General features: G+C 37.7%; 2 protein-coding genes across 7 annotated transcripts in view; both read left to right on the plus strand.

Moving 5' to 3' along the window:
* The window catches only part of LOC127968178 (CMP-N-acetylneuraminate-beta-galactosamide-alpha-2,3-sialyltransferase 2), a 310,280-nt gene that overhangs the window by 169,621 nt on the left and 115,988 nt on the right, over positions 1-24,671 (plus strand). The window lies entirely within an intron of this gene.
* The window catches only part of iqsec1b (IQ motif and Sec7 domain ArfGEF 1b), a 166,382-nt gene that overhangs the window by 91,619 nt on the left and 50,092 nt on the right, over positions 1-24,671 (plus strand). The window contains exon 1 of one of the 6 annotated variants that reach the window (XM_052569163.1): positions 613-764. The exons of 4 other annotated variants lie outside the window; for them this stretch is intronic. In XM_052569163.1, coding sequence (XP_052425123.1) covers positions 742-764 — 23 coding nt within the window. In that variant the 5' untranslated portion in view covers positions 613-741. Of the gene's footprint in view, positions 1-612; positions 765-15,617; positions 16,590-24,671 lie in introns of those variants that run through there. One more of the 6 variants, XM_052569161.1, reaches the window with a different exon arrangement.

Here is a 24,671-nt window from a genome sequence, read left to right on the forward strand (position 1 = left end):
TAAAAAAAAATCACATCTGGCCCAGATATTTTATATTAGAACTGTAGACTAACAATTAAAAATATTAATTGGGCCCAGCAGTTTTATAATAGAGATGAAGACCAACAATTAAAAACTTGAAATCACTGCCAGTGATTTTCGATTAAACACACAGACCAGTAATTAAAACATTTCTAAAATCAAGAGGTACCTTCCTCCCTCCCAGCATAATTAAGTCTTCAGCCTGCCTATTCACACAAGCTTTTGTTAGTTCTTAATGAATCCATTTGTGTCATCAGGGATGCTGCACGCTCCTGCTGATTGGTCCAGCCTCACAAACAGAACCTGTTACTATAGCAACCACTGAGCCAACTGGGTCTCTGGCTCACTGGACCATACTGCAGTCCAGGGTTGGACAGATCAGAGGTAAACAAAAACAAATCGAGGGCAGAAAAAGTGCATTTCCAAATACGTCATTTTTGATACATCATACCGTATGAATGTGTCTGATCATAACCCTGAATATCATATGAAACATCGATGATGAGATGTACTTGTGTGTGTGTGTGTGTGTTTGAAATGCACATTACATCACACACTCCGTGCCGTGTACTGCCCCGCTGAGGCTAAGCTTGAATGAGCTGAGCACGCCTGCGAGTGTTTGAGAGGAGAGGTTGTGTGTGTGTGTGTGTGTGTGTGTGTGTGTGAGACCAAAGCTTAGTTTGGCACGCTCAAGAGACTCACACACAGCACAGCATCTTCATGGCTTTTCATCGCTACTACTTGTGAGTACATGGTTGATTTGTGCATGTGAGTGTGTGTAATTGTGCCGAGACTTATTTCGAGATTGGAAGAATATCGAGATTTGCGTTTGTTTTGATATGAAACAACAGATGATATGAACCTCAGCATTGCATTCATGAGATGTCAAATCACTGGAAGCGAGTGCTTATGACAGCACGGAGATCTTGTTATTCTGCCCGTATCTGCAGGAGTAAGACCTCGTTTCAATTTCATACATGACAACTTGACTGCTGCAGTTGCTTGATGCTTCATTTAACATCTTGAAAAGCCATCACATCATACGAGGAGCAGAATCTTGGGTCATGTGTTTAATTGTTAATGGACTGGTCGGCTGTTTGAGGCAGACACGTTCAGCATGTTCTGTGAGTTTGCCACAGGCTGTGTGTCTCTAAGCCCAGGGCAGAGGGATAAGGTTGGCTCTGTATGCTGAGATATCTTGCATACGCAGACTGAAAACAAAGTGGACAGTGTTTACGTAGCTCTGGTGATGTCACGCCAGGACTATTTTTGGAAACGGTATAAGACAGCAGTTTCAGTCTGTATTGAGCGTACTGCTGTTTGTCAGGCTGAACGAACACATGCCCTCTCTCTGGGTTTCAAGATTTACTCTTTTTTTTTTTTTTTGGCACAAAATATGTCCTTATAAGTTCTGAAGAAATAAATTGATATTTGTAGAAATAAGATTTAATTGCACTGTTTGTTAATAATGTTAGTCATCTAAAATTTTTGTCATTTTAAACTGATTTAAAGGAGTAAAATATAATTGTACAAATAACTTATTGTAATAAATGTTTTACTGTTTAAATAATGTCATTTAAAATATGCTTGAATATTATAAATTAATAGATAGCAGCCATTCATAAATAGTAATAAAGATAGAGAGATACACATTTAAGTATACATCTGTCTGTCGTGTCTGTCTCTCTCTTTGCAAATCTATGTATATTACATAAGCTGGGTTTCCACACCCTGCTTTTAGGTGCATTTTGAAGTATCGCATCAGAAAAAAGTGATGGAAACACTGAATTTTTTGAAAATTGAAAGTTGTCTTAATTCAACAAAAATCTATACGCTTGCTTGAGGATGTTTTTGACTTATGCAAAAAATGTTTATTGTGAGAAATGGGAGATGGAAATGCATTTCGCAAATATATTCCTCCAAGCACATGTGACTTTGTGCTATGGTGATGGTAAATCCTGACTAACCAGCAGACTGATCTTGTTCCACACCGTCTGAAATGTTGTTATGGTCATTTGGAAATGCCCGAGGACAGTCTGTCATCAAAGTATTTCTGTATAATTCCCTCGCAGAACTTTTAAACGACTGCATTCCCAAACACCTCCGAAAGCAATAACCGCATTTATTGTGTTTCATATCTGTCTGTCTGTTTGTCTGTCTGTCTGTCTTTATGCAAATCTATGAAGATTACATAGATAGGTTCTGTAACTAGCGGTAAATCTCCATCACCGGCGCGCTTTCACATGGAGCAGCATTTATTACACAGAGCTGCTGTTGTTCAGTTGCGCAAAACGTCCAAAACATGATAGATAGATAGATAGATAGATAGATAGATAGATAGATAGATAGATAGATAGATAGATGGATGGATGGATGGATGGATGGATGGATGGATGGACAGACTGACAGATAGGTAAACAATTTGCATCTTATATATTACTGTTTATGTGCTGTGTTTTCAAATGGTGATTTATCAAGCGAGTAAAGAGAGAGTCAACAAGCCTCGTTCTCAGCTGAGACATTGCATAAGCCAGTGGCCCATGTTTCCATCTGCTCCTGAGCTCTGTCTGCCTGCACTGCTGCCCCCTGTGCCTCATCCCAGAGGGAAAGGGAGGGCGGGAAGGGGATTGAGGCAGCCTTTCGCTGTCATGTGACCCTCCCTCAAGGTCACCCTGTACAAGCGTTACTCCTCCAGAGTGGACCATGACTAATAACTCTTTCTTTCTTCCATCTCTCTTTCTCTTTCTCTCTTTGTTGGACAATTATAGATCATGCTCTTCAGAAATGCACAGTTTAAACTAATGCTGCAGCCTATTTTTTGCAGTTTGTGTGTGAATGTGATTTGAATGTGTTTTTATAGCTTGACGGCAGCAGTAGTGTCAGTGACAGTAATGGGAGGTGGCGTGGTGCCATGCCTCGCAGGAGGAAGGCAGTCACATTAGCCTGCCGGCGAGAGGCAGACTCCAGCACTGAGGTCAGATGAGCAGGATTCAGTGTGGTGGCAAAGCATTATTCTGTCACTCAGTGCACTGATGAGATTAGGGCTTCTAACCCAGATATGTGTATACATGCATAAAAAATGGAATGTGTCTATTTACACTAAGTACAAATATAAAGCGCATAACAGAGACATTTTGAAACAATCGACCCGAGTTTGAATCTGCCTTTTGCCGAACTCATGCTTCTACCTTTTCACATCACATATCATGATTGGAAACACATTTATTTTCAATAAAATGAAGATTGTAATCGAAAAGTGTAAATTAAAATACCTCACTGGTGTTTATTGGTTAGGGTTAGGGTTAGGGTAAGGGTTAGGGTTATATTATTAGGCTATTGCATTCTGTTTTATAATGTACTACAGTACTGAGGTGCACATATCTGCTACTTGCTGTAGTATAAATAACATGTAAACAATATTAATACAAAGAAATTATGCTATTTTACATGGTGTAAATAGAATCTATCGCTAAGAAAATACGGCCATTTTCACTTTCTGTAAATAGCATCTAATTGCTAATAAAACTTATTTGCCCTTAGTACAGATAGCTGCTGCCTTGAAAAATTATTAGTAATATTAATATACGTTACAGATACAATATGACATATTTCGATTTGTTGTTAAATATAACACAATAAATGCTCAGTTGTTTGGTAGAAGCTGTTATGTACTGTATGTGCAGTCTTGAAGATGACAGCTCCTCTTAATAGTTAATTAATTAATCGTATGAATTAAACATATATTTCATGTATTTTTACACCTCTAATGATGCTACAAGTCTCAAAATATTAGTTGCTTAGTGACATCTTTAGCAGCTTTATAAACTATTAGGATCTTTGCCTGACTGAAAGTTTCAAATGTTGAAATATTTGGACTGATTTCATTATATTTTCATTTACCAGTAAGAGTGCCGTTTTTTCTGTTCTTCACTACATTTTTAATGATGATATTCTCTCCCAATCAGTGCAGAAAGTGTGAGTAGCTCATCTCTAGCTTTATGTATTGGTTTACTCAAAATCCAATAGCTCAGATTTCTTCGCAAAAATATTCATTATATTTGAGAGATGTAGCATTTACTATGTCACATGATCTGAAGTTTATTATTGTGTTATAAATGACATATGTATGTATTGTCCAGTAGAAGCACAAGTCAGTAACTGCTGACAGAGGTGAATGAATGCATGAAAGAACAAGTACTTCTCTTTGCATGTGAACTCATGATCAATGTTATCATCTTGAACTGGTTGCTGAAGTTAATGGATTTAATTAAGAAATTGACTTGTGCTGGCAATCACTAGACCAACACTGTGTAGATATCACTGGAAACTGTTCAAATAACCTTTATTCTTTTATTGATATAGAGAGAAATCTCAGATATTTGGGAGAAGGGGTGGGAATGACAGAAGGCGTGAACAGTTGTGCTAACCGCTAAACTACAGCTCTACTCACCCTCATGTTTTTCAGATCCATTTAAGAAGCATTAAAAACTGTCAATGTTGTTTTCTTCAGTTGGAATCAGAAAGTAGAAGCAGGAACAGAAAATTCAGCACCTTGATTTGAAAATCCCCATGACTGTTATCTTAAACCACAGGAAGTGAGACCAATAATCGGTTCATGTTCCTCACTCCGGTCCTCAAAGGCTGATGATGAAAGCCCATTGGGTCTGACAGGGCTCTGCTGGTAGGGTCATGCTATGACCCTCAGAAATAGCCTACAGGATTTTCTGTGCTGAACTAAAGGCTCTGTGTCCCTAAGGATTTTTAGTGTTTATGTGAAACCACTAGCAAGAGCACCATGTCTGTTGTAAGAGAGATGAACACTTTGTTCTGGGTCGCAAATGGCCGACTCAATCAGCAGTAGAAAGTGAACTTGTTGCCATCTTACTCAACTTTTTTTGAACTGCTACTACAGCAGTACACTTTGTCGAGAGTATATTGATACTGTTCCTATAGAGCTGCCAATGCATAGAAACATCTGTTATTCGATTATCATTTTAGCAATATTTTTCCTTCCCATTATTATAATTTTATTTTTTACTTTATCTGTCTTGTTTGTTTAATATCGTGTCTGTATTTGTTAAAAGTGTTGTTTTAGACACAATATTAAACATCAGATTGGCAATTACATTTAAAAAATAACAGTACAGTTAAAATATTGGTGTTTATTTTTATATTTATGGAATTTTTATTTATGTTAAAACATTTCAAACTTTTTGTGTGATGCTTTTTAAATTCATATGATATTTTTTTCATACAGTATATAGGCACAAAACCACTTACACCATAGCAACTACCCAGAAAACCATAGTAGCCACACAGCAACAGGCTAACAGCCAAGATGCTGCCATTTTCTTCAGAAAATGTGGAAATGTAGTTTTCCTTTGCCATTAGGATTCAGTAATGTAGTGCATGTATAGTGTCACACTCTTGAGGAGTCCGTTTTGGATGTATTTGTGCTGAATTGTTCACTTCCAACACTCACATCTCCATAGCAGTCAACAGGTGAACAGCACAAAACAGCAAGCCTCTGCTGAGATTTTATTCATTTTTCATCTTTATGTAGTATTATATAATTTGTTGACAACAAACAGCCACTTCAAAGCAAAGGTTGAACCCACCAAGGCTTGCCTGATTCATCTCAGTGTGAGGAGAGCACTCACAAAACAGTCGCATCAACCTCAAAAATAGCACCATATCGTTGGTTTTCACTCGCACTATAAGTATGTTCAGTCTTTGTCTCTTTGAGTGCATAATTTGATTAGGGAATAGAGGAAAACGGTTCTCATATACAAGATGTTATCATTAGGAAGTTTCATAAATGTATATGATTCTTAATAAGGAGTCGTTGATGAACTGATCGTAATGAAGCTGAGAGACCATAACTGTTTCATTAGCGTTGAGGGCCGCTACAGTTATCCATCCAACAAGCCATTTTTAGTTCAAATCTGGTATTATGGGCCACATAATGAGTGAAGTTGATGAGTTTTAGTGTAATCGGTCTCCATCTCAGCCAGTGAAACTGAAATTATAATTCTTTGGTCTGTGATTGAATTAATTGGCTCTTAATCTCATGTGGTCATTAAATACTTACACCATTAGACCTTGGTTAAATGTGTTTTAAGCGGTCTGGCCTGTTTCCAGTGATCTCAGATGGTACACGTCTCTCGATGACATCGAATAAATATGCACAATGTTTTATCTGCAATATTGTGTTTAATGCGCTCACCATTGAAGTCCATTTAGTTTGCATGTGCTTTCCAATACAGGAAGGCAACCAGTCGTTTAATATGCTAAACTCACATCTGATCTTGTTCTATGCCCAGCTGTCCTCATTTACATTTGCAGCCATTTGTTTCTGTGTAATTTGTATGTCTGTGCACCCGGGGATCTGTTCATATGTTCAGAAGAGGATCAAGTTTAAGAAGCTGTGTTTTGCCTTCATGATCCACTTCAGGGTGTTTGGAACAATATAAATAGTTCATCCAGAACTGGGTGTGAGTTTCACACCCATGTTTCTTTGTGCTTGAACGATTCTCACAGGCACAGTCCACAGGCAGCTATTGTTCCAGCTTTGAGAGTGAGGGAAAAAAGGGGCTTTCTGAAGACCTTTGAAAGGGAGTGATCACAATAATACCAGACTAAAAATAGACAAAGGTATTCTGCTTTTCTGCCCCTCTTCATTTTTGTTTTGTTTTTTCACAAGAAACCCGGCGAGGGTCATAAATGCATATTTAAAGTGCTCCATTTAGCCCCAAACGGGCCACCAGTAGGCAATAATTTCCTCAGCTGTCACACCATTTTCCTCAGCAGATTGGAGGACTTTAACATACGGCTATAAAATAAATTTTCAACATCAGTTGGTTGAATATACAGCACTTTTTATGTTCTAGGTGTTGTTTTATCCATCTTGCCGATGGTTATCCATAAGCAGTGTCTTTCTGTTGATTTTAAAAAGAGCCAATTTGAATATCAGCCATGTACATATTGGTTTCTCTCAAGCCTGTGGGCAATTGGCCATCATAATTCTTTGCCCTGGGTTGAGGACACCTTCTACAGAATAGCAGTATGGCAGGACATATCAAGATAAATTAGTCTATCTGTCAGAGCCCAGATAGAGCTCTTCACCGTGATAGCCATCTTTCAGAGAAGTGATATTGAGGCCACGAAAATACAGCCTACCCTCATCATTTCAGCCTAGACCCCATCTGGCCCCTAGTGCAACGACAATAACTGCAATTACACAACCACCTACCCATTTGAGGTGCCCAAGGCCTCTCAGGGGTCTTTAAGATGCCCCGCAAACCGGTGCCCGACCGTATTTATCACTTATTTGGTTTCCGCCAATCAAACAAGAGGCGCACAGATACTTCAGGTTTTTATCGTCAAAATGTATCTCTGACGACATCATCACCCCATTCACCAGGGGAATTAAAAGAAGCCATACAGCACTGTCATAAAAGATGTTAACATTGTGAAGAGAAAAGAGGGAAGTAATGAAGTTAGCAGAGAGTGCAGACAAGATGGAGACTAGGAGTGAGTGCCAGTAACATGATCTCACATCGCCATGTTTTGCAGTATTTGTCAGTGCGGTGATTGACAACAAACAAACATGTTGTTGGAAAATACGGTTTAAGCTGTTTATTGGCACATGATACTGTAGCTGATGTTTTGTTGGTCCAAGCTTGGTATTAGCTAGTTGACTAGCTAGCATGTACCAAAAACAACTTAAGCTGATATATCTGCTGCTCCAAGATGGTCCACCAACTTAAACTTGCTAGAAACCATGTTTCAAAACCCAACAGCCAGCTTAAACTGGTTTTAGCCATAGGGAGGGCGTTGTTTTTTGGACTGATATCCAAAAAAATTTAGAAAAAAAAAGATATTTTTTGTCTTCTTCATTGGTACATTTAATAACCCTGCTCTCTATTTTACTAGAAAATCTGTCTTTGAAGAGACATCAGGCCCCCTGATGAACCATTACAATAGAGCAAACATAGTTATATAATCAGTTCTTATGTATATCAAAGCAGTCCCTGGGACCATGAAATCAACCAGTATTTACACAGCTGGTAGCTCTGTGTGAAATACTCACTGGTGTGATTTTTCTGTAAATGTTCATTTTTACTCAACTGTACCATATGAGCAATGCAACTCTCCAACAATCACAAAGAAATGTAATATCCTTGTTTAGATGGTACTGAGGCATATACTTGGCATAAAAAGTCTAAATGACTTCTGAATTGTACATAATTGTTTTTTTTCTGCTAATTTGTAATACTGCAGTATTTATTTATTTATTTATTTATTTATTGCTACTGTACAGTATATTACCACTTCTAAATCTGTAAGGCTGTTCTGAAGCCATCTAAGTTGTCATTTGAACTAATATTCGTCTGAATAATTTTAAAAGGTATATTCCACTATTTTTCACTAGGTACCAAAGAAAATAGTATTTAAACTTTAATCAGAGCTCAAACAGTTTGTAATTTTAAACTGATCATTAAGAATTAAAAAGCACTGTATATTAAGTTAAATTAGGTTCCAAAAATTTATATTTTTCATAATACTTTTATTCCCTACAACTGATTGAAGTGAAAGTAAAGACTTTACATTTCTACCAAAAAATCTGTTGAAATTTCTATTCATAAAAGGATTGTGAAAAAGTATCACTTCACAGTACCACAATAGAAACAGCTGTTTTAAACATGATTGGTAAAAATTGATAGCCTGAATGCACTGTAAGTCGCTTTGGATAAAAGTGTCTGCGAAATGCATAAATTTAATTTAATTTAAAATGTAAACATTGATAATAATAATAATAAATGCTAATGAATCTTTCTGAAGGCTCATGTCTCGAGAAATGATGCTGAAAATGTACCGTTACAGAACAAAATAAAATTTTAACTAAATTAAATTATTTTCACAATAATACTCGAAACAAATAATAATCAAATAAAAATACAATAATACAATAATAATCAAAAAAATGCAGGCAATTTTATACATGCATTACATATATAGCCTTAAATTATCAAAAAACTATCAGTTTGAGATTTTCCCCTGCGTTCCCTTGAGTGTAATTCGTGAATATGATGCCTTGCATCGTAAAATTGGCATTCAAAGGTCACTGTGAATGAGGTCCATTAACTGGTGCTGAGTTCTCACAGAGCACTGGTTCATTAACAGCAGTGTGACGTGTGCTTCCTCGGGTGCTGACCGCTGTCATTAGCACCAGAGAGCCGCTTGGCTCATTTACTGGGGATGTGGAGCACAGCTGGGTACTGAAAAGCCAACACCTGGTGTACAAGAAGGACTAATGTGCGGCTTTGGCCCAGTCTGCCTGCTCAAGAACACTTACATCTTCCCCCATTATAAAGTTTTGTTTCTCATTGAAGAAACTGGAATCTTTAAATGATATTTTTAGCCTACCTTATCGATTGACTTTTAAAGAATGAGTACTACTTCTATTGTTTTTTTAAATCTTCTATATATAGTAAAAACTTCATTTAAATCTGGAGGTTTAAATGATCATGTAGCATTTAAAATACCTTGATGTTAAGAGGAAGTAGGCAACAGTCATCTCAGTCAACCGGATGATGGATGTTTCCTCGTTTGTTTAGTGGGCAACACCAACCCCCAGCCTTCTCCTCGACAAAATGGGCCCCTAAAGTACCCACAGGACAAAAGAGCTGTTTGCTGAGACTCATTAATGAGGAAAAGGGACATGTGTGGCTCTCTTATGTTTATGGGTTTTAAACAAGTAAAAGGGAACATAAAATTAAATACAATTCCATGTTAAATTTCTGAAAGGGGGAGTGTAGATGTTTTTTTGTGTGTGTGTGTGTGTGAATTGACTGTCTGGGATGTGAGTACTAGCAAAGAACTAATGAATAATGAACCATTTGGAAATGTTTTAAATATATTTTGTTCAATTTAAAAATTTTATTTTATATATATATATATATATATATATATACAGTATATATATATATATATATATATATATATATATATTGCTGACTAATGTGTGTTTTTACCATTCAACTTTTTGTGCCTTGGCAAACAAACAGTATGACTGCTCAACTCTATAGAGCTCTGTTTGGCTGCTAGCGTCATTTAGCATTTCTCACTTTAGACTTAGACAAAGAAATCCCTGATCTATTGTACCAATCTTCAGCAAGAGCACTGTGTTTGTTGTTTGAGTGCCAGGATGTGGATGGATTGAAGAGAGTTTAGAGGGCGTGAGAGGGAGCAGAATGATTCGTCTGCATGTAGGGGCTTCAGTGTCTTGCATAATGATGAGCATCCCAAACACACATACACACATACAAGTTTGTTGATATTCTCTAGAGAAATGAGTGCCTACAGGGTTTGGTAATTACTGGTCATGCCTCCTTGAAATGGATTGCGTGAATGTGCTATCATGTGGTTAAATACACCTCTTTCAGTGCATTCAATTTCTGTGACACTGTGGACACATCTCATTTGTTTCTCTGAATATTCAGGTTTAGGGTCAGCTCATGCATAATAATGTGTCTCTAATTTCATTGTTTATTTTTTTTCTTTCTTTTTACTAATAATAATCTCTGAACTTTTTGACATTGTGTGTTTAGGTTAAAATTTATGTTATGTTTACTTGCTGTATTTATTTAGGAATATTTTTGCTTTTTGCAGTTTGTTTAAATAGTCATGTAGTGTGACAATATTTAAATATACAAATATTCCTTTGTTTTAAATTTTTTTTTTTTTCACTTAGGAGTCCTGTAATGTGACATAATAATAATAAAAAAAAAAAAATTTACTCAGAATAACCTCTAAATTAATATAAAGAAGTAAATTAAGAAGTTTCTTAAAATTAAGAAGAAATTACAGCTTAGGGTTTCATGTTAGCTCCCCTGAAATGCAATGGGGGAAAAAAATCGATACCCTTACTGACTAACTTGGCCACACCCACTCTCCCACTCTCAACCAATCCACATCATCTTAAGGCTTCCATTTAGCATTTTAATCAGTAGTGATTCTGTATCTCAGCAACGGGCATCAGCATATCAGAGTTGGGTTGTAAATCAGCCAGCTTGTGTTTGGTGAGCGTCAGTCCCTGCTGATCACCATGTGCTTCTAGTGATTAGCACTGCTCAGCACACACATGGCTGGCAAAGGGAGTGCACCATCAGATAAAGCATAATTAATACGGGCCAGGCAGGGGGGCGTAGGGGGCTTTGTGGTTGGGGTGAAGCACACTGGAGCTGGACTCTGTCATCAGCACTGACAGACAATGGAAGCAGCTGTAATACAAAGCTGAGCTTTTTGCTTTTTTTATTCTTTTTGGACTGTTTTGGGCCTGCTGGATTAGTGCTAGGATATACAGATATCTTTCTCACACACTTTGTGTCACATCCCTGAAAAGGTGGAGAGTCGGACGCATGGTGTGTGTGACATCTTCATTGAGGGTGTGAGGGACATCACAAAGGGTGTTACCATCCGTGCTGGAAGGATTTACAGCCACCGCTGAGGCCCTGTCGTACGTCGATCTACGGGACATTTGGCATAGTGACGTTTGGGGTCACTCAAACATCTCTGAGTCAGGTGTGATGGTGCAACCACATGGATCTTAGCTGTTTTATGCAGGCTAGCAGGGATGCTAAATCGCTAAACTCGTCAGTTCTTCCTTAGGAAAATGTTGAAGCTCAAGACTTTCTGCTTGGATTACTGGCAGTTTCTTTGCTTACAGCCTCTCAATGGCTTCTATAAAAGGTAAGAGGTCTTTGTTCAGTGTTGGCGTCTGTGTGGCTTTTATATACAGTAAATATGACTTTACAAATGATTGAAGGTATTATCAGCTTATTATAATGTGTTTCTTTGTCAAATTATGAGCAATTCATTTCTAATTAAAAAGTCATTGTCTGCATTGTATTGTTCTTCCTCAGTAACAGTTCTCAGATTAGCTTTATAGGCTGTTATTCAGTCAGTAAAGAGCCATGACTGACCTCAGTTCAGTGTGTTATTGTGAATTGAGGGATGTAAAGCTGAGGTTACAGCAAGTCAGGCCAATTTAACTCTAGATCTTTTGTGTTTCTGTGACATGACAAGCGTTTCCATCACAGATCTGATCCTCTATTGTGGGGCATGGTACCCAATGGACCCCTGGGCTTGGTCCTGTGATGGTCTTGGACAGAACACACACACGTGACCCATGTAATTGCTTGAGGATAGTCTTTCTTCTTACATCCGGCAGAACTTTAAGCTTTGGTTTTAAGTTGACATTAAATTTTAAGCAGTGGTAGCAGTGTCAGTGTCATTTGTTTAAACTAAATTCTTCTATTATTACTTATTATTATTATTTATCATTTTTAACTAATATTGAGAACTATGTGAAATATTTGTTTGTTTGTAGTTTTATATACTGTATTTTTATATAAATGTTTATTTAGTTGTTAGATATTAAATGTTGTACTTTTTAGTAGTTTTGATTATTATATTATATATCAGAAATAATTGATGATGGACTGTTGAATCTTTAGAAAATAAAGTTTTATTGCATCACAACTAAAAACAAAACTGTAAGTTCATCTGCTTCAAGAATAGCTTTTGAGTTGCTAAAGTATATTAGTTATAAAATCATCAGAGCAGTGCTGACAGCATGTTTCTTTGCATGTGTATGTTTCCGGGAGCAGGAGAAAGAGAGCATGTGCTTTCCATGCATAATTAAATGGAATTTTGTGGCAAAAATCTGGAAATTATTTGTCAGTTTTTTTCCCTATTGTTTACTTTATTTATTGTCAGTGTCTTTGTGGGTTTCGGTTCTTATGCTTTTGTAAGCTGTAACTAAGGACCTTTGAAATAACTGAAATCATTTGGTGAAGGGATTTGGGCATGTAATGCAGTCAAAACCTGCCTGGAAATACAATGGAAGTTGTTTTTTTATTTAATGTGGTCACAGGAGGGGAAGAAGATGGGAGACCCATAATCTTAAATTTCCAGGAAGTTTATGGGTCTCCCATCTTCTTCCCCTCCTGTGACCACCATAAATAAAAAAACAACTTGATGGTGTTGTGCTTAACCTTTGCTGACTAAGGAATCCGGACATCTCTGACTCGAGCAGCGACTCAGGAAATCCCCTGTCAACTGTTTGTGCTGACCTTCTCGCCTAACCGTGTCCTTCAATTGACTGCTGTAATCAGTGGAAACTGCGCGGTTCACACAACGTGGCTTTTGTGCGCAGTGCAATGCTGCCAATCTAGCACAATATGCAGTGTCGTTAGTGACTTTCAACCTCACATTTAAAAACAAAACGGAAGAAACAAAAGAGAAAAATCTCCCTTTATTATTATTCTCGGCATGCTATATGTTAGATACTTAGTGTAGGAGTTTGTCAGGATATAAGCGGCCCACTGAAACCTCTTTAGAGCACATTAAAATGATTCAAAAGCATTAACATTTTGCGTTTTTGTTGGGCAAACATTAATTTTCTCTGGACAATTTGATTTATCTAGATAATTGGATTCTCTTTTAGCTGAAGGTGCCTCTAATAGCTGCATTAATATATAAAGTATATTAAGGGGCGCTGGCCCCTTAAGACTGGAACAAAACCTAATATTACTTCACATACAGGTGCTTCACTGATTAATATGATACAGTCATTAGTGTTGCTGATTACACCAGTTTGTTCTCCATTTAGTTCTCATTCTGAATCTGTTGTTACTGAATCTACATTTGCCTCTACAGAAACTACATCTACTGTATGTCTGTAGTCTAGAAACATATTCTGTGCATTTTCAAACTATTGTAGCTTACCACAAAGTGGGGACAAACACAGCATCCCTTCCGTATGCAGATTAGCAGAGCAGATCATTAATATTCACCTCGGTTGTGGAGGTGGGTGTACACATGCCAGGCTGGAACGTTCTTTGAAGTCTGGACTCTGAAATAAAAAAAATACCAAAAGTTGCTTTTTCCCCTGCTGTGGTCATTTCTTAAAACAGACTCACCTTTTATGGAGCTTTTTGCTTGTAATTGTGGTGAAGCAGAAACAGGGCTTCTTTTCTGTTCATTCTCGCTCTTTTATTTAATTTGTGTAAATATGAGTGAACTGTATGTTCCCATTGCTTTTTTTTTTTCATTTCTATTTTTATTTATTTATGTATTTGCACTCTGGTGTTGTGTAGTTGATCTGGACATTGTGTAAGCAGTCTTTTAGTCTGTGCCAGACTGTGATTATGATGATGAATGACTTGAAATGACATAACTAAGTCTCAGGTGAAGCTAATATGAAAGAGTTAATGTACAGTATCATCTTAAAGTGGTTTTATTGCATTAATAACAGTGTAACTGTACATTATCCTTCATATTATGTGACTACTTACCAAATAAATATTGATTTGTCTTTTAATCATTTTAGTTTGTCAGATGGAGACTACATAGTAAGATATTAAACTTGCACATCCATGTCATAAATAAAGGTGTAGTCATAAATTCCTCCTCATAATGTGTTCCACACTTCCCGTTGGGATTATTAGCCAGTATTAAACTGTCAGCTTTAACAGCGATACAGCAGCCCCCCACTCTATGATGGACTTGGTTTGTGTGCATGTTTGTGTGCTCTGTGCCTTGAATTACAATGCTTTTGTCCAAATTGTATTTAGTTCAGTCTTTCGCCGCTGAGGCTACAGAAAAAAAGAAACGAAAAAAAGAACATGTGTATGTGTTCCAGTGTGTATGTGCGTTTCTTTCTGTCCAGACATGTGTGGGTGAATGTGTTGGACGGTAATTAGAGAAAGAGAGGATGTTTTTTGGAGGATGTGGCAGTCTTCAAACAGTCTTGAAACAACACAACAAGGATGCTTCAGAAAGGTGCTGGTGATTATTCCTATCCTTTTGAAAAGGGTTTCTGTTTTCAGCAGCATGTGAATTGTCAGGCAAGTTGGCATGGAAAGCAAGCAGATTTAAATTTTTCATTTGTGAATTTGCTTTCATAATATTTTGTTGCAGGCTATATTTCCTATGGAAAAACGAACACCAGGCTTCCCGTAAGATTACTGCGGTGATTTAAAGGTTACAACTTTGGTCTTTGAATTTGCCTTATATAATCAAAACTGAATACTTTTATTCAGCCGGAATCCATTAACTTGATCAAAAGTGACAGTAAAGACATGCATCATATTACAAATGATTTCTTTTTCAAACTTTGTTCATCAAAGAATCCTGAAATAAATTTTATCCCATTTCCACAAAAATTATTATGTGGTTTTCAACATTGATAATAAGCCGAACTTTTGAAAAATAGTGTACACGAGTACTTGTTTTGGATAGTTTTCCTTGTACATTTTAAGTTGGCTTCACAGCATAAACTCTGTTATATAAAAAATAAAAAATAAAAACAGTAAAATGTTTTAATATTCGCCGTCCCTTTAAATTACAGTGGACACTTTATCTCAAAGGTTGTGGGATAGTTTCTGGTAAACCAGTGAGGAGGTGAACGGAGCCAAACATAACAAATGTTATCATCTAAAATATATCTCACTTTATATTTCACTCATCTGTATTTGCAGAACTTTAAGCCAACCTAAAAGTTAATTTGAGTAGTTAGTTTCATTTCCATGTTCCTGCACAGTTCTTTGAGTGGCTCCCGTCCAGTTTTTCTTCTTCATGGCTTTTCTTCACATGCTTTCCCATGTGTATTCCAGTGTTGGTGTGCAAGGCTTTAAGTTACAGTTTTCGAGAATAATCCATTTCCATGGAGCGTGCCAAGCCTTTACTCCAATGGCAGGCTTTGATTATGATCTCATAGCCTCCTCCAGCCCTGTTCTTCAGGACAAATCTGGCCTCCCTCAGCTCAACAGCATCAGCGTTTTTACAGTCAAATTCCATTACGACACTTATTGGATGTTATTGAGACTAATTAACTACATCCACAAGTCATATTTGAGAGTTTAAACATTGGTCAGACCCTCCCTGGCCTCCTTAGGGAGATGTGTCACATTTGGCGTAAGTGTTACCCGAGCGGGCCTGCCTTTCCCTTTTGACACAAACCATGATTTAACAACCTCCGAACCAAAAGAAACACCCTGCCTGCTGCTGACAGTGCATCTGCTGGAGGAGAACGAGTACATCCGGATATGTCTCTGATGTACATACATAGCATGCTCCATTCCTTGGCTAGCATGGGAACCTTTGATTGCTGCGAGACGACTTCTCTCAGAGGGGAACGTTGAGGTATGGCTGCATAAACAAAGCTAGATGCCTTTACTTCAGAAGCAGCAACAACTGCTGTAACTTGAACTGGTGGGGGGGGTGAATGAATAAGTGATTTTTTATTTCCCCACTCATGAGCACTTCAAGCGTAGCACTCCGTTTGTGGTTGAGAGAAGGGAAAGAGGAAGGAGCGGCTAGTCTGGATGATTGGAGTTGAGTTGAGTCAAGCAGCACATGCTGAGCTCCACTGTATTTTCTTCTCCTCCTCTTTGGATCTACACCACCTTGTTTCGAAGACCCTCATCAAGCAGCCAGGCAGGAAATGCCCTCATGTTGAATCTGATGTGGAAATACTGCATTTCAGTGCGGACGATAAGGTAGGAGAAAAAATATGTTTTTGACGTTCTCTAGCAAAACACCTGTTCTGTCCATTCACACATTATGGTTTACCAGTATTAGACAGTTTAGGGCAAGACAACTCAGGTTAGGGTGAGATGTGGCAACATTAATTTATAGATACTCATGGTCTTTTACAGTATGTGAAATACCCAAGTTATTATTTTCACATGTTTTTGTCATTGCAGTAAACTTTTATAGTGTTTTCTTCTATGAAATGAAAGTATTCACCAAGAGTAATGCGTAGCTAATGCGTATTAGCTGGGAAAAATTAAACATCTCATGAAGAATAATTTTATTAAGTACAGCTTTTGGAATTTAACCCTCTGTGGTCTGAAGGAGTTTGGGGCACTTGAGAAGTTTTGACATGCCCTTTGTTTTTTCTAGTATCTTAATAACATGTTATTGGCTAAAGTCTAATTATGCTTTAATTATCAGAAACTGGGCTGCAATAATATGTGAGCAGCATGAATGTACAGTAGATGTTTGTGTTTTTGAGAAAACATTTATGCATGGTTAGTGAAAAACTAAATAAGTAAATAAGTCATAGAAATAAGGCCCTAAAACGCATACAGAACATGGCTTAATTTGTTCTTTATCATTGAAATTGCATGCTATTTTGTTCTATCATTTTGTTTAGATTAGTACAGTCATTTCATTAATAGCTCAACTTGACTGTGTGCTTCCACCCAGCTTGGCTAAAATTAGTGACTAAAGAAAACTTCATTCACCACAGCAGCCCACCAGTTTTCCATGGCTCTGTAATTTGCTCCCTAGCATTTGGTGAGCCACGCACTCAACTGAATCTTCTGAATTATCCTTTGCTTTACAGTTGTTTTGTAGTGGAAGGGTACAGGCGTTTTTGTCGCCTCCTCCATAGACACACATATTTAGATCTTTTGATTCAGACATTGTCCATTACTTCTATATCCACAGACACATAGCACTCTCTCGAAGTTGTCTTCTTGTGGTTCTTCCTGACATCGTCTCCTGCGGTTCTACCTGGGGCATACATACTGTGTATTTTAAGGAATACCTTGCATGAAGATGAAACTCCTGTGTTCATGTGATGTAGTTCCCAACCAGATGGAAATTTAAGTCACTATTTTGTCAGAATCTCGTTTTATGGCTTAGATCACAAATAAATGATTCATATGAGCCAGTTCGGTTTAGTGAATCAAAAACATAGGGCACAACCAGTATAGCCAAAAAATAATTAATGAATGAATAAGGGGCCGTTCACATATCGCGCCTAAAAATGCGTGGAGGCATCTGCCATTGCTAAGCAACAATGACGTGCTCTCTCCATGAAGACGCGGAAATTTCAGCAAAGGATAAATGGATTTGCAGCACAAAAAATCGCTTGCAGTAGCTCTGCTACTGAATTTATTTCAAAATGGCAATTCATATACAGCTATGATCAACTGTTCCTTCATCTTGGCTGAGCTTCCAACGTTGTTACAGGAAAGGATGAAGCTGAATGTTTAGTTCTTGTCACATGACCTACGGCGCGCCTGCGGCATTCTGAAAAGTTGAGATGTTTTTAACTTGCATCGCAACCGTGTCGCTTCCATTATGAGTGCACACCGTGCGCCTACATTGGAAATAACTAACTTGAGCGTGCAAAAGACGTGATATGTGAACAGCCCATAAGAACCGCGGTCTTCTACAGTACTTCAAATAAGCCTTGAAGAATCACAGAAAGTGACCGAATTCAAGAACATTGTTGCGGCATCTCTTAAGTAACGAATAAACACCGCTAACTTGGAGAATGCAGTGAAAACTCCTCTTCTCGCATTCCACCAGATGAGGATCCCATTCAGTGGTGAAACCAAAACATGAAGCGCTTCACAAAACATATTCGCTTAGCACACCGTTATTTGTGAGTCCAGACAACGTCTGTGCCGTCAGAGCGTGTTTTCTCCACGGCTGGCCTTATTGTTAACAGACTAAGGAGCCGACTTTCCCCCGATCATGTTTACATGCCCGTATTTCTTACTTTTGTATTACTGTACTTTTGTTTGTTTGCACGCATTGTTAAAGGTTTTCAGCTACAAAACACGATATGTTCAAGCTTATTGTGTGTAAGCTTGTTCAAAATTATGGAAACAATAAATGTTGCTGAAAAACAACGTCTGTCTCATTAAACTTAATTTAAATAAACGAATATTCGAATATTCGTTTTGTGAGCTCAAATATTCTAATGTGATATTTGGGAAAACGCCCATCCCTAATAATGACTAAATTATGACATAATTTGATTATAGTGTTCCTGTAAGCCAGATCTCCATGATCTCAGCTTTGGAACTCTCATCGTTGGGTGTCTCATGGCAGAGTTCTCAAGTTCTTCTCCGGTTCTTTTCCGGCTTGTTCATAGCTGCCTTCCAGCTGTCATCTTTAGTATGAGTTCACTCTCTAGATCTCATTTCACAAGGAAAAAATATCTCCTCACCTGCCTTCAGGGCACAAACCAAGGACAAGGGCCTTCTTCCAGGAATGCAATGTCTTATTTTTAATACTATTTGGAATGATTATGGATTCAGAAGGAGCCCCTTGTGATGTTTTATCAAGGCTTAAGGAAATTGCTTTTTGGAAGATTTTAGGCTGTTGTAAAATAAAGGTCTTGTGAAACTGTAGATGTCAGGCAACCTGATCTAGTGGTTTAAACTAACACACTGTGGAAGCACAGGCTATTATTAATTTACTCTGTGCGGCTTGCATTTGTGTCTGAAGGTGCCTGCCTTATCCCGTCTTTCCTTCTCAAACACTGTGTAGAAATGGAGAGGTAGTTGTTCTTTTTTTTTGTCATACTCTCATTGCAGGACTTTATGAATCTCTCAGTTATGCCCTGTTTCCTATGGGTTGTCTGACTGGTTGTCTGCATCTGTGAGTTTGCCTCCAGTGCGTCACCAGACATTTGCAAATATTTTCCAAACCTTTGGAGGGGGCTCTCGGGGCCGACCTGTTTGCTGGAGCCTGTGTTTTGGAAAGGAATCTCCAGGCTTTTTTTGCCCTCTTTGCCTGCAGTCAGGCTTTTTTAGACTTCTAACCAGACTTCAAAAAGTTGCTCGTGGATTGGATGTCACAGTTTTTTTTGACTTACCTTACAGCAAGAAGAAGAAACCTATATCATTCTACATCAACGTGAGAGATTTGAGTTCTCTATTCAGAGGAGACACTGGAATTTTTCTGAATCATTTGACTGATCAAGTGGGCAAACGGTGGCAGAAAGACAGCAGCACGTCCCTAGACAGATCACTGAACTGTCTGTGGGTGAGTAAGCAATGCTGTCTAATCCATGGCCTCTTGGCTGGATGGGAAACTACACCACAATGTGGGGAGAGATTACAAGAGAAGCCTGCAGATATTTTTGTATTAGTTCAGTCCTTTTGCCTATATGAGACTCATGAATGCTTGTTTGTTTTGATCTCTGGGAAATCTATCGGTCTGTCTGTGTGTGTGTGTGTGTGTGTTTGTGATTGATCAAGCTTACGATGTATTTTTCTTTTTAAGGGAACATTGCTTTCCATGGCAAGTGGTGTGTATTGTCGGAATCTCATACTCCAATATGGAAAAACTCATTATTTAGTCATTTTTCTTCATTGACAAACATGTCATCATGAGTGAAGGCAGTGTTCCCATTTTCCTTTGACACAGTGCCAATATTCTTATTAGCATCTATTAATATTTCAGAGCCAGGGTTGCGGTTTACACGGTGTAATTAGGTTACATTCAGCAGTATAATCACGTGACACATTCTTTGGTTTGATGAGTCGTTGTTTTATTTTGTGGTGCAGCTGAACAGTCACTTCATGATTTCTGTGAATCTCTAATATGGTTTATTTTTAAACTGAATGAATGGTTTTCCTATCAGCCCGTTTATGAAAGGATTCATACGTCTTGCTCTCCTAGTTATTCGATCTGAATGAGCTCGGGAGGACTCATTAAATTTATATCAGCTCTGCCTAAACAATACAAAGTGAATCGCCCTACCTTTCAAATGCATGCGAAATCCAATCTATCCAGTCTTATCGTACCAAAGCTTACCTTTCAGATCATAAACTCCTTTCTGTGGGTGCTGAATCTTTTAACGTGTTAAATCTCTTGTTGTAAAATGACTGTCATTTTAAATGTATGTTAAGAAAATGGCACATCTTTAGGTTCTGTTGAAGCCTCACAAACTTGTGTACATTTTACTGAGACTTTAGCTCTTGAATGCTTTTTAATGATGTAACATTTAGCCAGTGGTCTGTCAGCTCAAAGCTTGAGTAATGGCTGGATATTGGCCTGTCCCATCCACCTGGGGCTCCATATTTTATGCATCTCACAGCACATTGCCCAGCACGGTCTCTCTCTGCTGCACATCTAAAATTTATGGCGCTCGTGACCTCTTTGCGAATAGGTCAGTTCATCTCCTGTTTAATGTTGCTTGACCCTTTAAACCTTACGCACACAAACTTCCTCTCTGGCCACTATTTTAAATTTGAAATCGGTCATGTAGTTTATCACATGCTCCTCTCTTTAGGATTTTTTGCTCGGGAGCAAATTGTAGATATTGAATTGTACAATTAATGATGCAGAGCTGCAAACATTGAAGATCTTTACTTCGTTTTTCAGCCCATGTTTGCCACGATAGCCGTTTTTCCCTTTCAGACCACTTTTGTATCTCATTACTGTATATCATTTTCAAGTGTCCCCTGCGTGTTATTGGAAAGATAGTTATTTTCACCACGGGAAACTCTCAATGACATTTCAATGGGAGTTTTCTGCCTTCATTCTATTTTTGCTCATAGCATTTCAAGAAAGCTTGATATGAAGGACTCTTCAAAAGTTTATTTTTTTTATATGAGACAGCAAACGAATTGGTGGATTTCAGATCCATTGACAGAGCTGTGCACGCCTGCATGCCTTTATGTAACTTATATAAACAAAATTACCCTTGCAAAACAGCTAGGGGCGGCACAATAGCCACTAAAGAGGAAGCTTTTAGAAAGGAAAGATGAGACTGACTTTTTCCCATTTTAAAGTGGAAGAAAATGTCAGACTGAGTGACGTGGTCGGAAATATTTAGCTATTTTACTCTCAACCCAAACACGAAACTGTTTCCAGTCTTTTGTCCACAGATGTACCACAACTTCTGTTCTTGAGAATAATAATAAAGAGTGCAAATAGCAGGGTGGAAAGACTTGAAATAGTCCAAAACTCTAAAAGCCCAGAATTAAAGGGAATGCACGTCCAAAAATGTATGTTCTATCTTTATTTCCACACCCTCACGCAATTATTAATCATCTTTTAGGACTTCGATTTATGTGGTAAAACTGTTATTAGGAAAAAGGTAGTAAAGTCCCTCCTAACATTCTCTGTGGTTCTTCTCCTCTGAACTATTGATTGAAGTCGGCGAGAGCCTTTCTGAAGCTCTTTTACTCTTGTGCAAGGCTCTATTGAAAGCCACTCTTGAGGCCGGACAAATTTAGGACACTTTTATAGTGGGGTGGACTGTTTGAATTATATTAGAGGACCAGGGAGACATGCTTTGGCTATTCTTCCTCTTCAAAGATAGATGTGCAGAGACCAAACATATTTGACATATTTTATTGTCTCACTTCAAACAGACTGTAGTTTGTGGGAAAGGTCCTTTTTTATGCTGCTTTTGAGAACTATATTGATTTTCTTTTTTGAGACTTGTTGTTATTCGTTTTCATTTTGCCATTTTCAGACTGGTCTGATTGATTTTGTATTTTTAAGTTAGTAGCGACGACTCTTTTAAGATGAAACAATTAAACTATAAAAACATTATCTTTCAGTGTTCACATATTGCTTTCGAGTGATAACAAGAAAATAGGTTAATAATTGATATTATTCTGAGTAATATTATTCATTATCTCATATAAGATCCAGTGCAATTAAAGCTCAGAGAAAATTATTATTAGAAATGTATTGTATCGTCCTATTCAGAAGTGGAATCTAGCAAACGATGCAGGTCTAATATGAGAGGAACTCCAGGCAACCAATCAATCCAGCCTCATCTGCAATTCTTGCCCATTTAAAAGGCTCATCCTTTGTGATGAACATAATTATGCATGAGAGACTGGAAGGAGAGGATTTTAATCTACTGGAAAGAAGGAGACAGAGAGAGAAAAAAGGAAATCCCTTCAGCGGAAACTAAAATGACGCGTTGCCTCAGCCGAGACGGCCTGTTCATTTTTCTCTTGCCCTCTTCAGATGTAACGAATGAAAAAATGATGATGAAAGACTCCGGAACAAAGTGTACAATCCTTGCTTTTCGGGGGTTGAATCAAAATTATTCATTTCGGGAGATGCTTTTCAACTGCCACTCAGAACATCAGAGATGAAGTAATATCCAGGGATCATGAAGTGAAGCTTACCTCACATTCTTTCAGTGCCTGCTTCCATCCGCTCCTGTGTTTAAGTAGAGCTAGAGCTGAAGAAGTATAAGCTGTAATTAGGCAGCTCTGTCTTTTTGCTGATGCATGCTTGTCACTCATTACCCTTCTGCTTCCAGCCACTCTCTCTTTGTAATCCAGGCTGCTTCACTCTGTAGACAGAGAAGGTCTATATAAAGATCTCACTGGAGGTGCTGGGGAATAATTGAGCTCTCTTTGACATTATTGTGGAGGTCTGGGTTTTGATATTGCTTGTTCAGAGTTTTGCAGTAAAGTCTGGATAGATATTTGGTCATTTTAAAAGATCAGATAAGGGATGTGCAATAAATCGGTACCGTAGCCGTTATCCGCTGATATATTAGAGATTGTTTAATTTATCAGTGTCAGCTGATGTCGGAAATTTAGTTGTGCTGCTTATTTTTGCCTTTAGATGATCTTTTCCATAATCTAAAGCTCATTTAAAGGTAATTTTTTAAATGCCTGTAACTTTAGCAAATCTCAAAATTAATATTTTTTTTATAGTGCCCATTATACAGTATGAAAAAATTAGTCATTTTTATTAGTTGTAGCTTATTTTTAAATTATTTAGACAAAATCCTATATTGTAGTATTATAAGCCATATATATATATATATATATGTTTTTTATTTTATTTATCAGTTGTCAGCCATAATATTTTTTTTTTTGTTTTAATTCTACTTAATGAATTTGTGTTTTATTCTAATTAAAAAATAATTAAATATATCTTCTAATCATTTATTTAAAATTTATTTAGTCAAAGTATTATAGAATAATAATGTTTGGTTTATCGGTTATCAGGCGTAACTATATATGTATGTATGTCAGAGATGTATATAAATATATATATATAATATATGTGTGTGTGTGTGTGTGTGTGTGTGTGTATATATATATATTTTGACACTTTTTATTTCTTAGAAATGGGTTTTGCTGATGGTGGGCAGGTGGTGGTATTCTGCTGATTCTGATGCCAACTCTTTTCCCAGTAAGTGGTCCTCTGTCAATCTGTTTTCCTTTTGTCCATAATGCAAAGCAGGTTTGTGCATCTGAGCTGTTTTTAATGGGCTGACAGAGGAAAGAGGGGGATGTCAGGCTCCAGGTGGGTGTGTGCTCATGCATTGTTTACTGGCCCATCCATCCTCTGCTTGTCCGTTTACCAGTCCATTTCCATATAGTGTTATCACCTACAGTAGTAGTCCAGCTTCACCAGACACTGTGAATGATAAATTGTGTGATGGCGTCACAGAGAAATTGAACATTAGAAATTCATTGCAGATTATTCATTCATGTGGAGTGATAATGGTTGGTAATGGATAAGGCAGGCGTAGGGAGATATCAGAGGGTGTAAGAGTCCCAGAGGTGTTTTTTTTGTCAAATACTTTGCTCCCAGACACCATCCATCACAAATCATTGTTAAACTTAGAGTTTAAGTACTTGGTAAACCCCTGAAACAGACAAAATTGTGCGTTCAGAATACAATAAAAATATGAAAGTAAGCATGTGCTTTATTTTAAAGAGGCTTTTTAATTCTGCTGTCATTGCAAAGCTCTCTGAAGCCAGGAGCGCTACGGATGAGCAAACCTGGAAATGTCTGATACGCCGTGAGCAGTTAAACACAGGAAAACTCCAGAACATAAG

Source organism: Carassius gibelio, chromosome B11 (assembly GCF_023724105.1).
Source record: "Carassius gibelio isolate Cgi1373 ecotype wild population from Czech Republic chromosome B11, carGib1.2-hapl.c, whole genome shotgun sequence".
NCBI classification, from domain to species: domain Eukaryota; kingdom Metazoa; phylum Chordata; class Actinopteri; order Cypriniformes; family Cyprinidae; genus Carassius; species Carassius gibelio.